Source organism: Ambystoma mexicanum, chromosome 7p (assembly GCF_040938575.1).
Source record: "Ambystoma mexicanum isolate Mex_15411 chromosome 7p, UKY_AmexF1_1, whole genome shotgun sequence".
Lineage (NCBI taxonomy): Eukaryota > Metazoa > Chordata > Amphibia > Caudata > Ambystomatidae > Ambystoma > Ambystoma mexicanum.
Window position 1 is genome coordinate 705,304,808 of NC_090939.1, and position 18,510 is coordinate 705,323,317.

General features: G+C 41.3%; 1 protein-coding gene across 2 annotated transcripts in view; it reads right to left on the minus strand.

Moving 5' to 3' along the window:
• The window catches only part of CLTRN (collectrin, amino acid transport regulator), a 382,340-nt gene that overhangs the window by 232,469 nt on the left and 131,361 nt on the right, over positions 1-18,510 (minus strand). The window contains exon 4 of one of the 2 annotated variants that reach the window (XM_069636785.1): positions 12,006-12,119. The exons of the other annotated variant lie outside the window; for it this stretch is intronic. Coding sequence (XP_069492886.1) covers positions 12,006-12,119 — 114 coding nt within the window. The remainder of the gene's footprint in view (positions 1-12,005; positions 12,120-18,510) is intronic. 2 annotated transcript variants of the gene reach the window in all.

The window sequence follows — 18,510 nt, forward strand, 5'->3', positions numbered from 1 at the left end:
GACAGCCTCCTCAGGCCAAGTTGCCCGATAAATAAACCAAAGTTACAAGACCACTTAGAGAAATGGGCCTGCCCTTTTCTTGTTTTGAAGCTAAGAAGGGTCAGTCCTGCTTTGAAGCTAAGCAGTGTTGTCTCCGTTGCTGCATGGATGGGCGACCGTATGGGCATCCAAATTATTATTTTTTTTAAAACCATGCTACTGTCCTGTCATTCCTTGAAAGTTTTGCACTCAGAGACCATTTTTTGCCTTTTGCTGAATTACATTCTGATATTTGTAGTCTCACAGTCATTAATAATAAAAATAGATATTGGTACAGCAACAGTGGGTTTCCCATCCCGGCAGTAACTGAGACAAACTCTGCTTAGCTTCAAAGCAAGGAAGTAGTCAGCCCCATAAGGCCATATTGCCTAATAAATGAGTCCACCTTACAAGACCACTTAGGGAAACATGGCCTAAGGGGGCTGGATACTGAAACAAAGCAGGGTTGGCCCTGGTTACTGCATGGATGAGAGACAGACCACAGTCACGAATGATGTGTGTTTTCTTAGTTTTAAATATCTCATAACACACCGACTGTCATACCTTGAAAGTTTTGCACTTATAGACAAGTTTTTTGCCTTTTGCTGAATTGCATTCCGGTAGTTGTAGTCTCACAGTCAGGATGAGGGGAATAATCCCACAATTGTACACTTTTTGCCTAACATAGTTCTATAAGGATTTATATTTTAGTGACACTATGGTATGTGTCATTTTCAAGTTAGCTTTATAAGGCAGAGTGTTGTGAAAGCAAGACATGGGGGTGAGGAGGGGAAATTATGAGAGGGCAAGAAAGTCATTAGTATTTGCCCACGATGTGGCAAGAGAGTTTGCAATCCTGGAGACTGGTGCATTTATTTTCCTCTAATTTTGGCTGCTTTTCAGGGCACCAGTAGAGGACATGTGGTTGGAAAGCATAACTTTTTTCAGAGGGCAGACGCAACACATGGGTTTTTTTGAGGTTGACAAGTATTTGGCTACCAGCATTTTACACAAGACCACAAGCACTTGTTTCTTATTCGGATTTACTTTTCCAGGGAATATTTCTTAACAGATTGCTGTATTTAAAAGGTGAGCCCCTTTTATAATTTGCCAGCATATTTATTGGAACATTTCCTCTCTCAGGTTATATTTCTGGTGTTCATTACTTTTTTTTAAAGTGCAATGCTATTTTGGCTGGCTCACTTTCGTCTAAGCAGTAGGTCTATTGAAATACATTTGTATACTTCACTTTAAGATACAGGTTATGATATGATATGATATGATATGGTATTTGTAACGCGCCTATACACAAGTGTTTCAAGGCGCGACGAGGCAGGGAGGGAGGGAAACAAGGGGAAGACGGACAAGCGATCCTACTAGGCCAGGTGTCATTCAGATCGCGCAAGTGCAGAGGTAAGGGGAAAAGGAGAAAGTGCAGGGGGAGGAGGTGGGGGGAAAAGTGCAGTACAAGGTAAGTGGCGTAATAAAATAATAAATGATAAATAATAAATAAAAAGGGCCAGCTGGTGGCAAGTGCGAGGTAAGTGCAGAGCAAGTGCTGGGTAGGGGGCTGTAGGGATACAGTGACAGTCCCACAGTGCAGGGGGAGCCAGGGGGGCAGTGCAAGTGGAGAGTGGCTGGGCCCTGGACCGAGGTCGCTGAGAGTGGCCCAGATGCAGGTTAAGTGCAGAATTCAGTGGGGAGTTAAGCAGGTTTAGCAGGGGAGAGGGAGAGAGAAGGCAGAAGCGAAGAGGAAGGTTTTGAGGTGCTTCCGGAACCGGAGATGGTTCTCCTCAAGTTTCAGGGAGGCAGGCAGGCTGTTCCAGAGGGAGGCCCCTGCTGCGGAGAGAGATCTACCCCCAGCACGTTGCTTCGAGAAGCGGCTGACCATGAGGGAGTTAGAGATGGATGAGCGAAGGGCTCGTGAAGGAAGATATTTAGGAAGAGAGAGTTGAAGGTATTTAGGCCCCAGGCCCCAGAAGGCCTTGTGGACAATGCAGAGGGTTTTGAACTTAATCCTCGCAGCCACTGGGAGCCAGTGAAGAGATTTCAGTCCTGGAGAGATACGGTCCCTGGGCTTGAGGCCAAGGACAAGTCTCGCAGTTCTGTTCTGGATAAGTTGCAGAGGGCGGAGAGTGGAGGCAGGGAGATTAAGATAGAGGCTGTTACAGTAGTCCAGCCTTGAGAGAACCAGGGCTCGGGAGACAGTGAGCTTCTGGGGGAAGGAGAGGAAGGGAAGAATACCTCTGAGGAGGTGCAGCTGGTAGTGTGATTTCTTAGAGACATCAGATATATGAGGAGAGAAGGAGAGTGTGGAGTCGAAGATGACCCCGAGGTTTTTAGCCTTGCAGGTAGGGGCAGGAAGGGGGCCAAGGGAGGCCGGCCAGAGAGTTGCAGGGAAGGAGGGAGTGGGTGCGCCGATGAGTAGAATCTCAGTCTTACTGGCGTTAAGGCAGAGGTCATTGGCGGCACACCATTCCTGGATAGCAGACAGACAGTCGGAGATGAGGGAAGGAGAGGAGGAGGCCGAGGGTAGCCTGAAAATGAGCTGGGTATCGTCCGCATAGCACTGGAAGTGGGGGCAGAGGGCGGCGATGCGGTGGGCAAGGAGTGCCAGATACTGGTTGAAAAGCCAGGGAGAGAGGTTGGATCCCTGGGGGACACCACAGGTGGAGAAAAAGATGTCAGAGAGGAAGGAGCCCATTTGGACCTGGGAGGGTCGACCGGAGAGGAAAGAGGTCAGCCATGCCAGAGCCTGACCAGTGATACCCAGGTTATCACGGAGACGGTTGAGCAGGATGGCAGTCGGAGATGAGGGAAGGAGAGGAGGAGGCCGAGGGTAGCCTGAAGGTTCACTTACTGTGCATATATTCATGGGTGCCAACTTTTGATTTTCACTATTGGGCAAAAGTACCTGAGCATATGTTATTTTTGCAGCCGGTCATTTTTTTTTACCATTTCTGTGCTGCTTAAATGTGGTTAGTTGAGGTTGTGTGATGTATCCCAACAGTCACCAAGAGACCAGGTTTAAAACAAGAGGTTTGGAGCACGGGAGTGAAAATATCAGCGTGTCCAGTTAGGCGCACATCATTATGGCGCAACCATTTAGCTCCAGGTCCCATTTGGGCACGCCCAGTTAGACGCAGCCAGTTGGGCGCAGGGAGCTGTTGGCACAAGGATGTTTTGGCGCGAGAGGTCACAATTGGCGTGGCATTACCTGCAGGCACTTTGCATTTTGTACGTCTCCGCGCAAGGATGTTTTGGCACGAGAGGTCGCAATTGGCATGAACCTGCAGGCGCTTTGAATTTTGTAACATGGATTAAGTGTGAAAAACATTTATTTACTGCAACATTATAAAACAGAATGGGACATGTATTACACCGTCATTGCAGATTTGAACACATATTAAACATGAAACACATTTATTTACTGGAACACTATAAAACAAAATGGAACATGTATTACACTGTCTCTGGGCAACATTATAAAACTGAAAACATTAAATAAAAACACACTTTGTGCTGAACACTGCCTTCAAGAACCCTGGCATGCAGGAGTTTGAGATGCAACACTTAACCATTATGCTACAATGATATTATTTTTTGAATTCTCACAAGTTTCATACTTTGGGCCTCATTACGAGGTGGGCGGTAAGGGTTAACGGGCACCGGTAAGGAGACCGGTGCCAGTAAACCCTTACCGACCTATTCCAAAGTCCCTTAGCGGGTCCCGCTATGGGCACCTGGTTTTAGCAGGCGGCCTTAGCGGGAGCCGCTAAGGGACCAGGGGGATAATAACGGGCCCGCTATTAGCGGGCCCGTTATTAGCCCCATCCCCATTTCCATTGAGCCCTATGGGGGCTCGAATGGGAATGGGGAATGGTTCTCGGAATGGAGATTTACCGGGTCTTCCAAGGTTGGAATGAACCGGTAAGTCCCTATTTTGCCAACCCGGACCCGGAATGCGGTAAGGGGGTAGCCATGGTGCTAATAGCACCATGGCTACCGCCTACCTCTAATGAGGCCCTTAGTCTTTTACAATTGGACCTATTAAATTGTAGGCTAAGTATGAAATGTATGCACCAAAAAGTACACAGCCATAGTGGCATAGTGGTTGAATGCTGGTCCTTGAGCTCTGGCAGACCAGGGCTTAAGACATTTTTTTAAATTTAAAACAGTATATTTTGGTAAACACTCTTTATTCTGGACTATGTAGTCTTAACAGGCATGCCTTTAATCCATGTGGCCTACTTCATGGAAACGTCCACCCAATCACTGCATGATTTTAAGAAGGTCTTTTGAGCTGCACTACCAATGGGTTGATAATAGTTGCACGTCTTCCATTGCACATGAGCCAGCGCAAACAAGACTTTCTTTGCAGTTCAAGTGAGGGGCTTGCCACACAGTCCCGTTATTCCCTTAATATATTGCGCTACTTTTAGATTTTGAAAACGGCAGGGGCAAGTAGACACCACTGCTCTCCAGCCTCTTATTCTCACTTTCCCCAGCTGAAAAAAACATATTTTACTTGTTTTCCCCTCCTCTGATTCTACACTACATACCTTCTCCTTCAACAACTTACAGATCCCCTACTGCCATTCAACCCAAACAAATAGAGGTGCAGGGGAAATCATGAATATAGCCAAATTGCATGTCTTGTATATATTGTTGTATGCCACACCTCCTTGTTATTTGGAAAATGATCATTCTGATTTCCTTTTTACTTTGCATTTTGGGACTTGTAGTACAGGATATTTGATGGACAAAACAAAACTACAAGTCCCAAAATGCAACAAAAAAACAAGAACTGGATGGGCATCTTCCGAATTACATGGAGACATGCACACACACACAAACGCACACACACACACACTGACACAGAAAACTCACACTCGAAGTGTCACAATGCTCATATACACACACGGGTGCACACACTAACACTCGCCTTCACCGAGCAAATGCACACTGCACTCACAATCCCTCACACACACCTCCACACCATGTACAAACACACACGCTCACATCAAACACACACAAGTTGCATGCACACCCTCTCAGATGACATGCACACCCTCACACCACACATATACTCAAAAAGAGGACTACACCGTCTCCGGGCAACATTATAAAACAGAAAAAATGAAATTTAGAAAATCACATTTCGGCTGAACGCTGCCATCGGAGAACCCTGGCCTGCAGGAAGTTGAGACGCACCACTTAAACATTATGCTACAATGATGTTATTGTTAGGATTCTCACAAGTTTCATACCAAGCCTTTCACCATTGAATATATTAAAATATAGGCTACGTATGAAATGTATGCCCCATGATGCACCAAAATTCTTTAACAAAAAGGGAACCTGTTATACCAAATGGCCCTTCAGGTAAATAACATCTATGGTGAGGCTGAAAAACCAAACTAATAAAACACTAATTAGCAAAAATGTATATTTTATTTTTACAATAGTTTTCAAACACTAAAATCAAATACTCAAATCCCGTACAAGGTTTCGTTGTCTTGTGAAAATTCCTTTCACCTCACATCCACATTCATACCATCATATGTAAACTTTCACGCCACTCAATGCAGTGATATGGCTAGACAATATTCATATGGTCTCGCCCCATCACTATTCACACCCAATTTTTAAAATGTATTGTATGCAGACCACTTTTTAGTTCTTTCCACTAGTCCAATGATGTTCTCATATAGACTTCCTTTGTCTACATATGTTTCAGTCGAATCTTGGCTCACAACTATGTCCGAACACTACATAGACCTTCTTCAGGACAAACATCAGGAGTGATGATATTTCATTCCTGTCTTTTACTATCCCAGTGGTGGAGATGTAGCTGGTCCAATGGAAATTGTTTCAAAATGTTCGAGATCACTGGGCACCTCAGTTTACTCAAAAACACTCCTTACCACTAGGAGGAAAAACAGGAAGTGCTGGTTATTAGAACACATGGCGTTGTGAGGCAGAGTGGACGCGAGTAAGACAAAGGAATTTAGTGTTTGTAAACTATTGTAAAAATAAAATATACATTTTTGCTAATTAGTGTATTATTAGTTTGGTTTTTCAGTCTCACTACCACAGCCTACTTTGTTTATATACCATGATGCACCAAGCCATTGTGGCCTAGTGGTTAAATGCTTGTTCTGTTCTTTAACTCTGACAGACTAGGTTTCAAAGCTGTATGTTGTTGTTTTTCTATTGAACTAATTCAGTTTAATTAAAAGAAAAGCAATGCAATTGGGAGGTGGCAAGGTTTGTTGCAGTGCAGTTCTGTGATCTTATTTGTCTTGAGAGTGTTTAGACATGGCTGCAATGTTAGCCACATCCAAACATCCCTCACGCCAAAATAACGGTGGCGGAATGAATTTCGCACTGAAAAAGGCACTGCTGCGGAATGAATGTGCCAAATCCGCGTGCAGCAAAATTACGGCACTGAAAAGGGGGGTACTGCTTGGAGCAATCTGCTTACCAAAGTGTGTGGTTCATGTCAAATAATGTAATCTCACTGCGCATTGCCTAAAAATATTGTGAGTTCCCAAAGCCTACAATCCGAAGGCCATGGCCAGTGGTCTGCTAGCATTTTAAAATGGACAGTTGCCATGGCCAAAGGCTGTGCCCACTTATGATGGCCGAAGACCATGCTAGTGGTCTGGAAGCATTCTAAAAATCTATGGACTAACAAAACCCTTGAAATTCCAGGAAAAAAACGTTAGTTGCAGAGACGTTATGTTATGTTATGTTATCTTATGTTATCTTATGTTATCTTATGTTATGTTATATGAATTTGTAAAGTGCAGCATCCACCCGAAGGTGTCTTGGCACTGAAAAAAAACAACAGATAGAATCCGGAGGCAGGAAAACAAGAATACAAACAGATAGGTCTTCAGCAACCGACGGAATGATAAGTGGGTGTGGGTAGCTCGTAACATGAGAGGAAGGAATTCCAAGCTTTAGCAGTTGCCACTGCAAAAGCTTGCCCGCCCACCCGGGATCGTTTAACAACTGGGACCTGTATGGTCAGGGATGTTTGAAAACGAAGCACTCTAGGGGGACCATAGGGGTGGAATTTGGCCTGAAGATATTCAGCTCCAATTTTGAAGAAAGCTCAATGAACAATGCATAGAGAGTTGAATAAGATTTGTTAGTGCAGCTGGTGATGAAGGGGTGACATGTGGAAGCCAAATGGGGGATGCAACACCGCCCTCACTGCCATAGTCTGAAACAGTTGAAGGCGTGGAATAAGATATGCTGGCTGGGCGAGGTAAAGAGAGTTACAGTAGTTGACACCACTCATGACTAGTGCAGATACCACGGGTGCATGAAAATGAGAAGGAATAAAAGGAAGAGTCTTACGCAGAGTCTTTAGCTTAAAGTGTCCAGTTTGACAGATAGAGGATACCTGATCCTTCATTGATAGAGAGGCCAACATTCTAACACCCAGATCTTTTACCATAGTTACCGGAAACGACAGAGCCCTAGGGTGGGTGGCCAGAAATCAGAAGTCCAAGAAGGTGACGAAGAAGGAGAGCCCACTACCAGCACCTCTGTTTCTCCACATTCAACGTAAGCCAATTGTCTGAAATTCACCCCCCGCCCCCACGGCCTCAAGGCAATCCCTAAAATGACCAGCTGTTTCAGACAAAAGAAGGTCAAGGTGCTGAATAATCTGCGTATCATCTGCATATGAGTAGCATAGAAAGCCGTGGCATTGGATGAGTCTGATAAGTGGCTGAATGTGTATGTTGAACTCCGCAAGTCAGAGGCACCGGTTTAGAGCAGAAAGGAGGAAGGGAAATAGATTGAGAGCGCCCAAAAAGAAAAGACGAGAACCAGGCAAGCACTTGGCCGGATAGGCCTGCGCCGGCTGGCCGAGTGATCAAAGTGGAGTGGTCAACAGTATCAAAAGCAGCTTATAGATCTAAAAGAATCAGTGCACCCACTCCCCCCTGGTCAACAAGGCATGCCAAATCGTCCACCACCGAGACAAGAACCAATTCAGCACCCCAGCCATGGCAAAACCAGGACTGAAATGGGTAAAAAAAACAGAAGATTCAAGAAAAGTGAGCATTGCATTGTAACAAAACCTTTGAAATTCGAGGAATAATCTAGTTGCAGGGATGTTGAGGTGAGAACTTAACGCAACAAAACCCCTGAAATTCACCTAAAGCCACCTTAACTTTTCACCCCCTGTTGAGCAGCCGATGACCACAATCATGACATCACAGATCACATCACTGATGGCATCACTACTAATTACATGTTGTATGAGAACACTGATGACATTACAAATCACATCACTGATGCCATCACTGGTGACAACACTAATTACCTTGTTAATAACTGATTAGATCAATAATGGAATTAGACATAACATCATTTGTAAGTTATCTCATGAAAATGTTGATTACCTTACTAACAATTTAGGCCATAGACTTGGTCATGGCTCGGGATTGCTGACCAGCAGCAAAGTCCATAGCTAGTGGTTGGTTCAGAAATGCCAATGTGCATGGTTAAAATCCATGCTTAATAGCCGATCACTGTTTTAAAATATACAGTGGGCAACGTTGAAAGCTGTAGTCAGTGGCCATGGCTAAAGGCCATAGCTAGTGCCCATTAATATGTTAGAATATACAGTTGGCACAGTGAAAGGCCGTGGCCACTGACTAGTACTGTGTTGAAGACCATGGCTAGTGGCTGGTTAGTGTTGTATAATACACATTGGGCACGGCTGACGGTCATCGCTTACTGCACTTTATTATTTTAAAATACACAGTGGACATGGCCAGAAGATGTTCAAACTGCTCAAGGTCAAAGGCCATGGCTAGTGGCCCATTTATATGTTAGAATATATAGTGGGCACAGCCAAAGATTGTGGCTACTGGCCAGTATTGTGCAAAAGTCCATGGCTAGTGCCTGATCAGTGTATATAATATACAGTGGACATGGTGCAACGCTGTATCCACTGGTAAATGCCCAAATCTATGGTTGATAGCCTGTTAATTTTTTTAAATATTCAGTGCAATGACGAGTAAGTCATTTCTCTCAAAAAACACATGCCACAGTGCCACACACTAACCATCACCAGAAGTTCCCCTCCAGTTCAAAGCACATGAGCAGAGCATTGTGAGTATGCAGGTTAGCCCAAATGTAAACATTTTACTCCAAAAACTATTTTTTTTCTTAGAGAGCAGTGCAATTTTATATATATCATAATCAACCCTATACAAACAGCTGTCAAAGCTGAAGACAGCTAAGTGCCTACGTTCACCCTTACTAGGAGTTATCAGTACAGTAGTCTGACATCTCTGTGGCTGGACCACTGGGGCATGCTTATCAAACACCAGCAAAGTTAAGGGTGGTTTAAAAAGACTTGAAAAGAAACCATCCACCTGAAATATGAAATAATAATAAGTCATTTGAGCTAAATCCCACCTGCTACAGCACCACCCAGTAGACATCACTGGAAGTTCACGGACAGTTCTGAGACAGTCGTGAAAAGCATTGTGGGTATGCAACTTAGTCCATATGCAAGAAAATGTAAACTCATTTGCATACCCACAATGTTTTGCCCATGTAGCTCGTAACTAGAGGTTAGCTTCCAGTGATAGCTACTGGGTGGTAGTGTGGCCTGTGTGAATTGGCTCAAATGACTTATTGTTCTTTCACATTCCAGCTGGAAGGTTTTTTTAAGCCTTTTTAAGCCCTTCATAACTTTGCTGGTGCTTTCTAAACATGTCCCAATGCTTCAAGCACAAAGCTGTTAATCGTATTAAGGTATGTACTTGTTTTATATCAAAGCAATACAACCTGAGAAGAGGGCACTACTTGTCAGGCAATGCCCCCGGGACAACAGTTGTAAGCCAGAGCGACCCCTCTGAGGGATCTATTGCTATTAGTATACTGGCATGTTGTAAAATAAAAAGCAAAATAAATGGCCATAGGGAGAAGGGACTACACTCGTCCCTTCTCCTTTCCATGGTGGTCATTGAAAAATGAAGGAAAAAAGATAAACAAGCAAAATGGCCACCATGGAATGAGGAGAGTAGTCCCTTCCCCCTTTCCATGGCAGCCAGTCAAAGAAAAAGGAAGCAATTTGAGCGATGCGTGCTCGTGTCCCTCATAATCAGGAAAGTCTTTCTTGTTCTTGTAACAACCTGCAAGGGCAAATCAGATTGTGTGTTACAATCTGATTGTCCCTCGCCGGGTACTAATGCTTTTTTGTACTACCATTCTCTCTTTCACAACTGAGAGTTATCAGTGTAAATTGTTTTGCTTTATGCATTGTTGGAAAATTTAAAAAGAACACTTGCTGGATAAAGTACTAAAGTGTTGTTCCTCAAAAATGTGTCACATTGTTTGTCATTTATCTGTTTTTGTGGTGCAACTGTGAATGCACACAGGAGGGAAAGTGCTGCTAGTGTACTTTTGAATTTGGGTTGTGATATTGGATCTTTTAGTTAAGGCAGTATGACAGCATGTAAGAATTGTATATAAATTGACAGAATGTGTCACTGAACAACGTAGTAATAACTGTTTGAATTGGTGTAAGGAATGTTCAGTGGTATACATTATGAACAGCAGGAGACATACCCTTACTGCGTTTTGCAAGGACATTTGCTAGCAGAGAGTGATGTATCCAAGGAAGATCGGATTCCCAGCTACGCCAGCATATGGCACATCCTCATGTGCACAAAACCACACCATCATGTATTCAGGGATAGCATTATGCAAGCATACACAACTATCACAGTTTAGTATAACTAATGCAGCCTACTATGTCCAATAACATTTTCATGTGCCCAGTGCAGCCCATCTGAAGTGCAGTCTCATAACCTAAACGCCACCATCTCCCTTCCAAACCACTGTTAACTAATACCAACTTCTCTTGAAGAGCAAGGGTAATGACAGCGGAGTCTGGCTATTCCAGTGTCTGTGGCAGGGTGCAATCAATGGCTCCAATCTCTCTTTGAAGTGGAGAGATGGGAACACGGCTGTAGCAAAGGAAGTGGAGCACTCACATATAGTGGTAGTGCTAAAATCCCCCAGGTGAAGGCACAGCACCTGGGAAAGCAGTTTAGGGCCTGCCTGCACCACCAGGTACTCGCCTTGTACTGGGCGAGACCACTATTGGTCTTCACCCGATGTACACTTCCTCTGTCAATAGGAGGAAAAGGTCCTATGACTTGGAAAGGAAGTATGGGCAGTGTTCACACCCTTTGTCCAACCTTTGAACTCTCAACAGTCTTCCAGTCAGGGCTCAAGTCGAGGGTACACGTGGCTGGACGGAGTCCCCCCACTTTATTCAGAAGGGGGACTCAGTCCCCCTCAGCTAAAAGAGAAACATGGATGTCCTCTTTGAATTTATAAAGATCTCAGCGATCAAATCGCAGTCGTCAGGTTTGTAGGGCAGACACTTCACCACTGCACTATATAACCTGATCAAAAATAACAAACAACTAAAGGTGAAATATCCCATTTTGGTACTGCAAGTCCCAGGGAAAACATTTGTATTGGTTCTTGGAGTTTAAAACATGCACACCTTTTAACATTTTCAAAATCACTATTAGAAGAAAATATCCTGTCTTGGTTTTGTGTGTGTGTTGATTTTATGAAAGGCAAATGCCATTCGTCCTGTTTAATTTGGGTGGTTATGCAAAGCCAATTTAATGAAATGCGCATATTTCACCTTGATATGCTAATTTCTGACAACGTCACATCCGATTGCGTTTGTTGATGAGTCCCCCCACTTTAATTTTTAGGACTTGACCCCTGCTTCCAGTCTTCTAACGGATTGATAATGGAGGCGTAAGAACTAGAGATAACAAATATTGTATGTAGAGGAGCTCCCAAGGCTAGACTGTGCTTCCTCTATGCACTTCTATGTCACCATGATGCCCTATGTAACACTTGTATTATACACAATCAGGAAAATATACTTTCGGGAGAAAAACAGATATAAAAATGATTACCTTATTGCACGTTCTACCTTGTAATCGGGCACAACTGAGCCATCAGAAGAATTTGTGACCACAAACCAAAATGAGACTCTTGGGGTGATATTGCATAGCTGCACGTTGGAAACACTATAGACAAAAAAGTAAACGGGCCATTACAATTTCATCACTATATATGTCTTCAAAAACCTAGCAAGGCTGCTGTTATTCTAAAGAAATCAATTGGCATTTTTACATTTTAGACTAAACAGGGGTATCCTGGCCAAAATGCAGATGCTTGACAATTTGCTTATATAAGAATGAATCATACAATTCACACTCACAGCACTGAATCATATACTATTGGGCGCTTACCAAAGACAGTTTGAAAAATGAGCCAAAATGGCATATAAATACAGGATGAATGATCTGCATAATACACACAGCATGTATTTCTTATTTATGTACACCTATGAAGGACTTTTGCCAAAGTGCAGAACATAATTATAAAAAATGAGAATTAAACGGGACATACTATCTATTCTGTGTTTGCTTCTAATTTAGGCTCCATCTTGATTTCTCTGTGCATACCTTCAGTTTGGCCACTAACCAAAGCATACGTCGCCCCCTGTAGATTTCAACAGACACAACTTTAAAATGGTGTCCACCCTAAACACTAGTAATACTCCGTTTATTTGTATTTGTAAGTAAGTGATAGGTAATAATACTACAAACAAGGATGCAACAATGTATAGACATTTTTATTTTATGTCGATTTCGGATACCATTTTAAAACCTTCCTCTTTATCCCATGCACTAATTGCGGTAGACCATTATTATCCATGATCACGCCTTTATGAGCTGACCAACATTTACTACAAAGATGTCATAAGGTAGGAGTTTGCTTTTCTACAGCAGTGTGACACAGCCAAAATGAGACCATCTTTTTCTCTTTTTTCTAAAAATACACAGCTCAATATATAGGATAACATGCATGATGCTGGTTCTATTTTTCGTATTCCATTTACATTTTTTTAATAGAAAGTGTTCAACAACATTCAGCAAAAAAAAAATGTTATTCAGCTGCTCCTTTCAGTCAAGTATCTAGTGGACAGTAGGTTACGCTATCCGATTTATTATGGAAAGAATACAGAGAAATAGGAAATTAATAGAAAAGATGTACACTGAAACTCTAATTGAATGCGGGAGCACAGCAGTTAAGAATTTACTTTTCAATGATATGGCCAGGTGTTGAATCATTATTATTTTAATTTAGTTGCTAAAATTGGTTGAGGTGTGTGAATGGACTTAAGCTTCCCAGTTCAATAATATGTATAAGCAAATGATCACTTGAAACACTTGTGTATAGGCGCTTTACAAATGCCATATCATATCATATCATGTGTAATATATGATATAACTGATTTTTTTGTTTATCTTGATGTTTCCTTTGTCTTTTTTACATTGTTATGTCAGCCTTAGGTAAAATACCTGCTAGTGTGGCACATGTGTTGGCTGCAAATTGATGTTATTAACTATTTAACTTTATGTTGAATTGTGACAAAATGACTTGTGATCTGCAGGATTATAGGGGGATTTAGTGAATAAAACACCTACTTACCCCTGACACTTCTACAAACCAACAGTGATCCCAATCATAAAGGTAAAACAGGCACAGTCAAGAGATATTCCTCCTTCGCTTTCTGTGGTAACGTGGGACGAGAGAAGGCTATACTCTTAAGAGGGGTGTGAATGTGATTCAGTAGTGATCCAAACAGCAAAGTATCACAGCCCAAAAGCAAGGGTGTGCCCAATCAAGGTTTTATATGGATATATGTATATATCTACTTGATATACTTTAATTAAAGTTCTAAAGTATATAACAGGGCCTGCGGTAGCTGCCCTGTAGTTATGGTGAAGTTGCTCAACTCATAGAAAGAGCACTGTATGGGTGGCCTATAACATTTCCACCCCCCTGCACCCCATGGTCGAATCCTCACCAAACTTTGCAAAAAAAGCATATGGTCCCCTCAGAATTAGTTTGGTGTGGTTTCATTCAGGGGGGCAAAGTTATAGGTAGGTGCCAACATTTTTTAAATCCTCATAGAAGCAATGAAAACATGTTTTGCTCGCACCTACAGCCCAACCCGCTGGATGGATTTTCACCAAACTTGTAAATTTGGTGTAAATCCGTCCAGTAGTTTTTATAAAAATTGCCAAAAAGTAGGTAAAACAAAATTAGTGACATCTTGTTCCGGTCTGTGGACTAATTTCCTGATTATGGGTTTGTGGACACTGCTGGACCAATCAGGGGGAGGTTGGTGTCCACGGACATCAACAACGCACGCTGATTGGTTGTTTGAAAAAACATGGGCTGCTTCAGATTTCTTAAATGGTCGCCATGTTGGAGCTGTAGTCCATGTACAGTACAGTGAGGAAAAACTCTGGAAAATATATTTAGGGTTAGTTTGTGGCAGAAAGAGGGCCTGGAAAGGGCGGGGGAGTGGACAAATGTTGATATGGAGCTGGTTTTATAGGTGAATAAAAGCGTGCCAAGTGCTGCCGAGTCCACGGTCGATTATACAGTCCGTGAAGAGCGTGGTGAGAAAAAAGTCAGAAAACACATTTGGGTTTATTTGGTGGCCGAAAGGGGCCTCGAAAGGGTGGGGGAGTGGAATAAAGTTGATATGGAGATATTTGTATAGGTGGAATAAAGGTGTGCAGGTGCCGCAGAGTCCATGGTCAATATTACTGTCCACGGACATCATTTGGAATGCAGGTGGCTCTGGGTGACTTTTGTTTTTTGAAGGTGTATTGTACATACTTATATTGTGGTGGTTGTGTCCAGTGGGCAGATTCTTGTGGGCACTGGCCACACACACTATAGTAATATGTCTATATTAATTATAGGTACTCTAGAGGGAGTAAACAGAATTTGTTATATGGCGGAATGATATGATTGAAGTGTATATGGTATTTATGATTGTAGTACAATTGAGGATAGTGCTTATGGAATATGTATTTGTTTGTTTGTGAAGATAACAAATAGGATCATACTGGGTATCTTTACTCCATTTGATAAGGTACTAAAACTGGAATCTCTGGTTCTTGTTCTGTGAAGTAAAACAGTATAATTTGTTCAGGAAGATTATGTAAAACCTTCAATTGCATACAATTTCACATATAAATTTACTTTTATGACCCTCATAAATAGTATATTCTATGTACTATGTTTATACAAAATGAGTGTTTGCTACGCTGTTGTTGTATTGACATGAAATAATCATTGGGCGATTGGGAAATAAATCCATACTGGATAAAAAAAAACAACCAATTTACATAATTTTAAAAATGTACGTTACAGAATAGTTGTGTGTGGTAGCATGGCATTTACAAGAGGTTTTGCAGTAACAATAACTGTGATGGCATATTTGAAGTGTATTATAATGAAGGGTGTTTTTAATGAAGATACCCCTTAGCGTATTCTAATTGTCTTGGATTTTAAAAGTACTGTTATAGTATTTTTGATGTAGTTAGATTCCAGTTGGTGTATTTTAATGCTTTATTGTAATATACTTTAGTGACTAAATTTGGGGTGAAGTAATATTAAGTAGGCATTTATTAGATTTGGTGGTAACATTGGTGTATTATAATTATATTGGATTTTACAAGAAGTATTGCAGTAACAAGAACTGTGATGGTATATTTGAAGTGTATTGCAATGAAGGGTATTTTTGAAGTAGTTAGATACCCGTTGGTGTATTCTAACTGCCTTGGGTTTTAAAAGTACTATTGTAGTTTTATTGATGTAGTTAGATATCCGTTGGCGTATTCTAACTGTTTATTGTGCTTTACTTTAGTGCCTAAATTTGGGTTGAATGAATATTAAGTAGGCATTTGTTAGATTTTTCTGGTAACCTATGTTTTGGAGTAACGGAAGTGTTGCTACATTCAAACCAACAGCTTATTTTTTTGACATATGCAGTCTAGTGGCCTGAAGTGGCTGTGGCAACAGTGTGGTAGATTATGCCCACTGTTGTGAAGGTTTTGTTGCCAAGAGATACTTGGCTGTGTGTGAAGCTTGTAAGCTTACAGTTGTTTTTGGTACCACCTGCATTGCACCTTAGAAGCACTAGTATCACATATTGACCATGTGAGCTTATTTATATGCTGTAACGTTTGAATTGCAAAAATGGCATAATATGCTATGATTTGCATTCTGCAGAAGCTGGTGAAATGGAATGGATTCAAAATTTGCTATGGATACATACACAAATCGTTCATTAGGGATGCGCTCTTGTGAAACATGGTTACAGAGAGTGCATGTATGTTCCACCTGCATGAAATATGTAAGATTTCATTGGTAGGGATATTTTTGGTTTCTATTACTTGTAGTAAGTACATTAGAAATTCTTGTGGATCTTCCTGTGTGTTTATTTATTTATTTTAATTTTCAGTGTGCCAACTCGTCCAAAGGCCTCAGGGCGCATTTTACCATTCTTGCATTCTTTTACAGTAGTCCAATTCTTGCTTTATACCTGAGACACTGTAAGTGCTGTCAGGATTATTTGTGGCATTCCTGTGAAGGACGAGCATTTGCAAACACAAATGGTCTGAGCCATTTAAGTAAATGTTGTGAACAATTGGTGGCAATTGGAAGAGAAGATTGCTTGCTTCATTTGCATAGCAATATACTCCAGTTGTGTTGCTGAATTTAAATTGAATAGAGAGTTGTGCCTCTGTATCCTTTGATGGGCCTACATTTGTTTTTTGAGAAGAGACATGTGTCTCTTTGTCTTCTGATGGACGTGCAGTTGTTTTTTGACTAGGAAACCAAAGAAAATGGTCACACAGAAAAAATTGCCAATTAGAATGTAAATGCAATCGACTCTGGTGGGTGGAAGAGAGGATAGGCTTGGTCAGTAGTAGTAATTATATACTCATATTTTATTAATATGATAAACACAGTTGCATAAAAATAGACAAAGTATTGATCATAAAATGTATACGAAGGTATGAAAGTTCTAAAAACATTCCAATTTGATACTGCATGAATCAACAATATAATCTGTATATGGAGAGAGTTTTCATATGTGAATGACCCTAAAAAAGTGGGTACTGAATTGCCTTCATCATAACTAGCCAAACGCTCATATTATACCTATTTTTCATAGGGTTTATGGCTATATTTCTCTCTGGTTGTGAATTCAATGCTGCCTCAATTTCATAGATGCTGACAGCAAAAGTGAAAAGTATCATGAAGTGCTAAAACAGTGCACAAATGCTGACAAAAAATTTCGGAGTGTTTTTTGACAGTTTTGTGGTTGTATTATTGATGAAGCAGCAGTTGCTCTTTGTTTCTTTAGCAGTATTGCTGGGGGATATGGCATAGATTCTGTTTTTATTTGTTTTCTTTTTAAAGGTTTTATTCTTTGAGGTACAGGGTGCATATCTAGATGGGGGTGTATAGTGCACGTAGCCTGTTGTATTCTAGGATGCAAGGAATGTCAGCGTTGACTTTGTTTGCGTCAAAGTTAACTAAGAATAGACCATTGAGTGTATGCAGATGCAAAAGTGCTACGTAACTCATAATTTCTTTAAAGACGGTGCTGCCAGTGTCAGTCAATTCATGATCTAGGGTTGGACCTTGTAATTTGTGAATAGTGACACCATATGCCAGAGATAGAGAGAATTGTGCCTTGCACATATCTTTCAAAAGAAGGAAATGTGCTATTGTGCAGCCTATTTTCTTTAACTTCTGCAAGTTTGGCAAAGTGGATATTGACAAACATTAAGTTGTTGTCATGTGGATATGTTTGGAAGCCAGCCAACAACTGTACCAACTGTGCCAATTGCTCCATTGACTAAACCTTGTTCTATGTCAAGGTTACATTTTAGAATTACACCATAGTTTAGACACTGAGTTAATACTTTTTCTAATCCAGCTGTGTTGGAGATACATTTTTTCTAAGCTATTTAGTTGTGCTGCTGCTGTCATGCCATGCACTTCTAGTGTGTCTATGGAGCTGATATACAGTATGGGTTGTATTTCAATTATCACCATTGTATCATTGCATTGACTATAGCTTGTAAGGGTTTGCATTAAGGACATGCATTTCATATTTTGTTGATTTAATTGTTCCATGACATCAGTAGCAGATGTATTTTGCCCATATAGCTCATGGATTAGTCTACTATTTAAGATGGATTTTGCATCTTTTGTATGCAGACCAGTTCTATTTTTTAAAAAAATGTTATCATAGGTTAGATATGCAAACTGGTGCATATGTTGGGTTACTTCTCTGTAGCAAAAATGTTGCCAGAGATTTACATTTCAAGTGCTGCCAAGTGTGTTATGACATTGATTGTGTCTTAATGTTTTGAAAATAGGTTGAGTCTGAAAACAATGATGTGTTTTCCTCCAGACAGCTTTTCATAGTCGGTTTTTAGGACATCTTGCATTCTGATATGAATTAAAGCCAACATGAGGTTGGAAACCATGCTTGCTTCATCTATCAGGAGCACTTTCATTTGTTTCAGA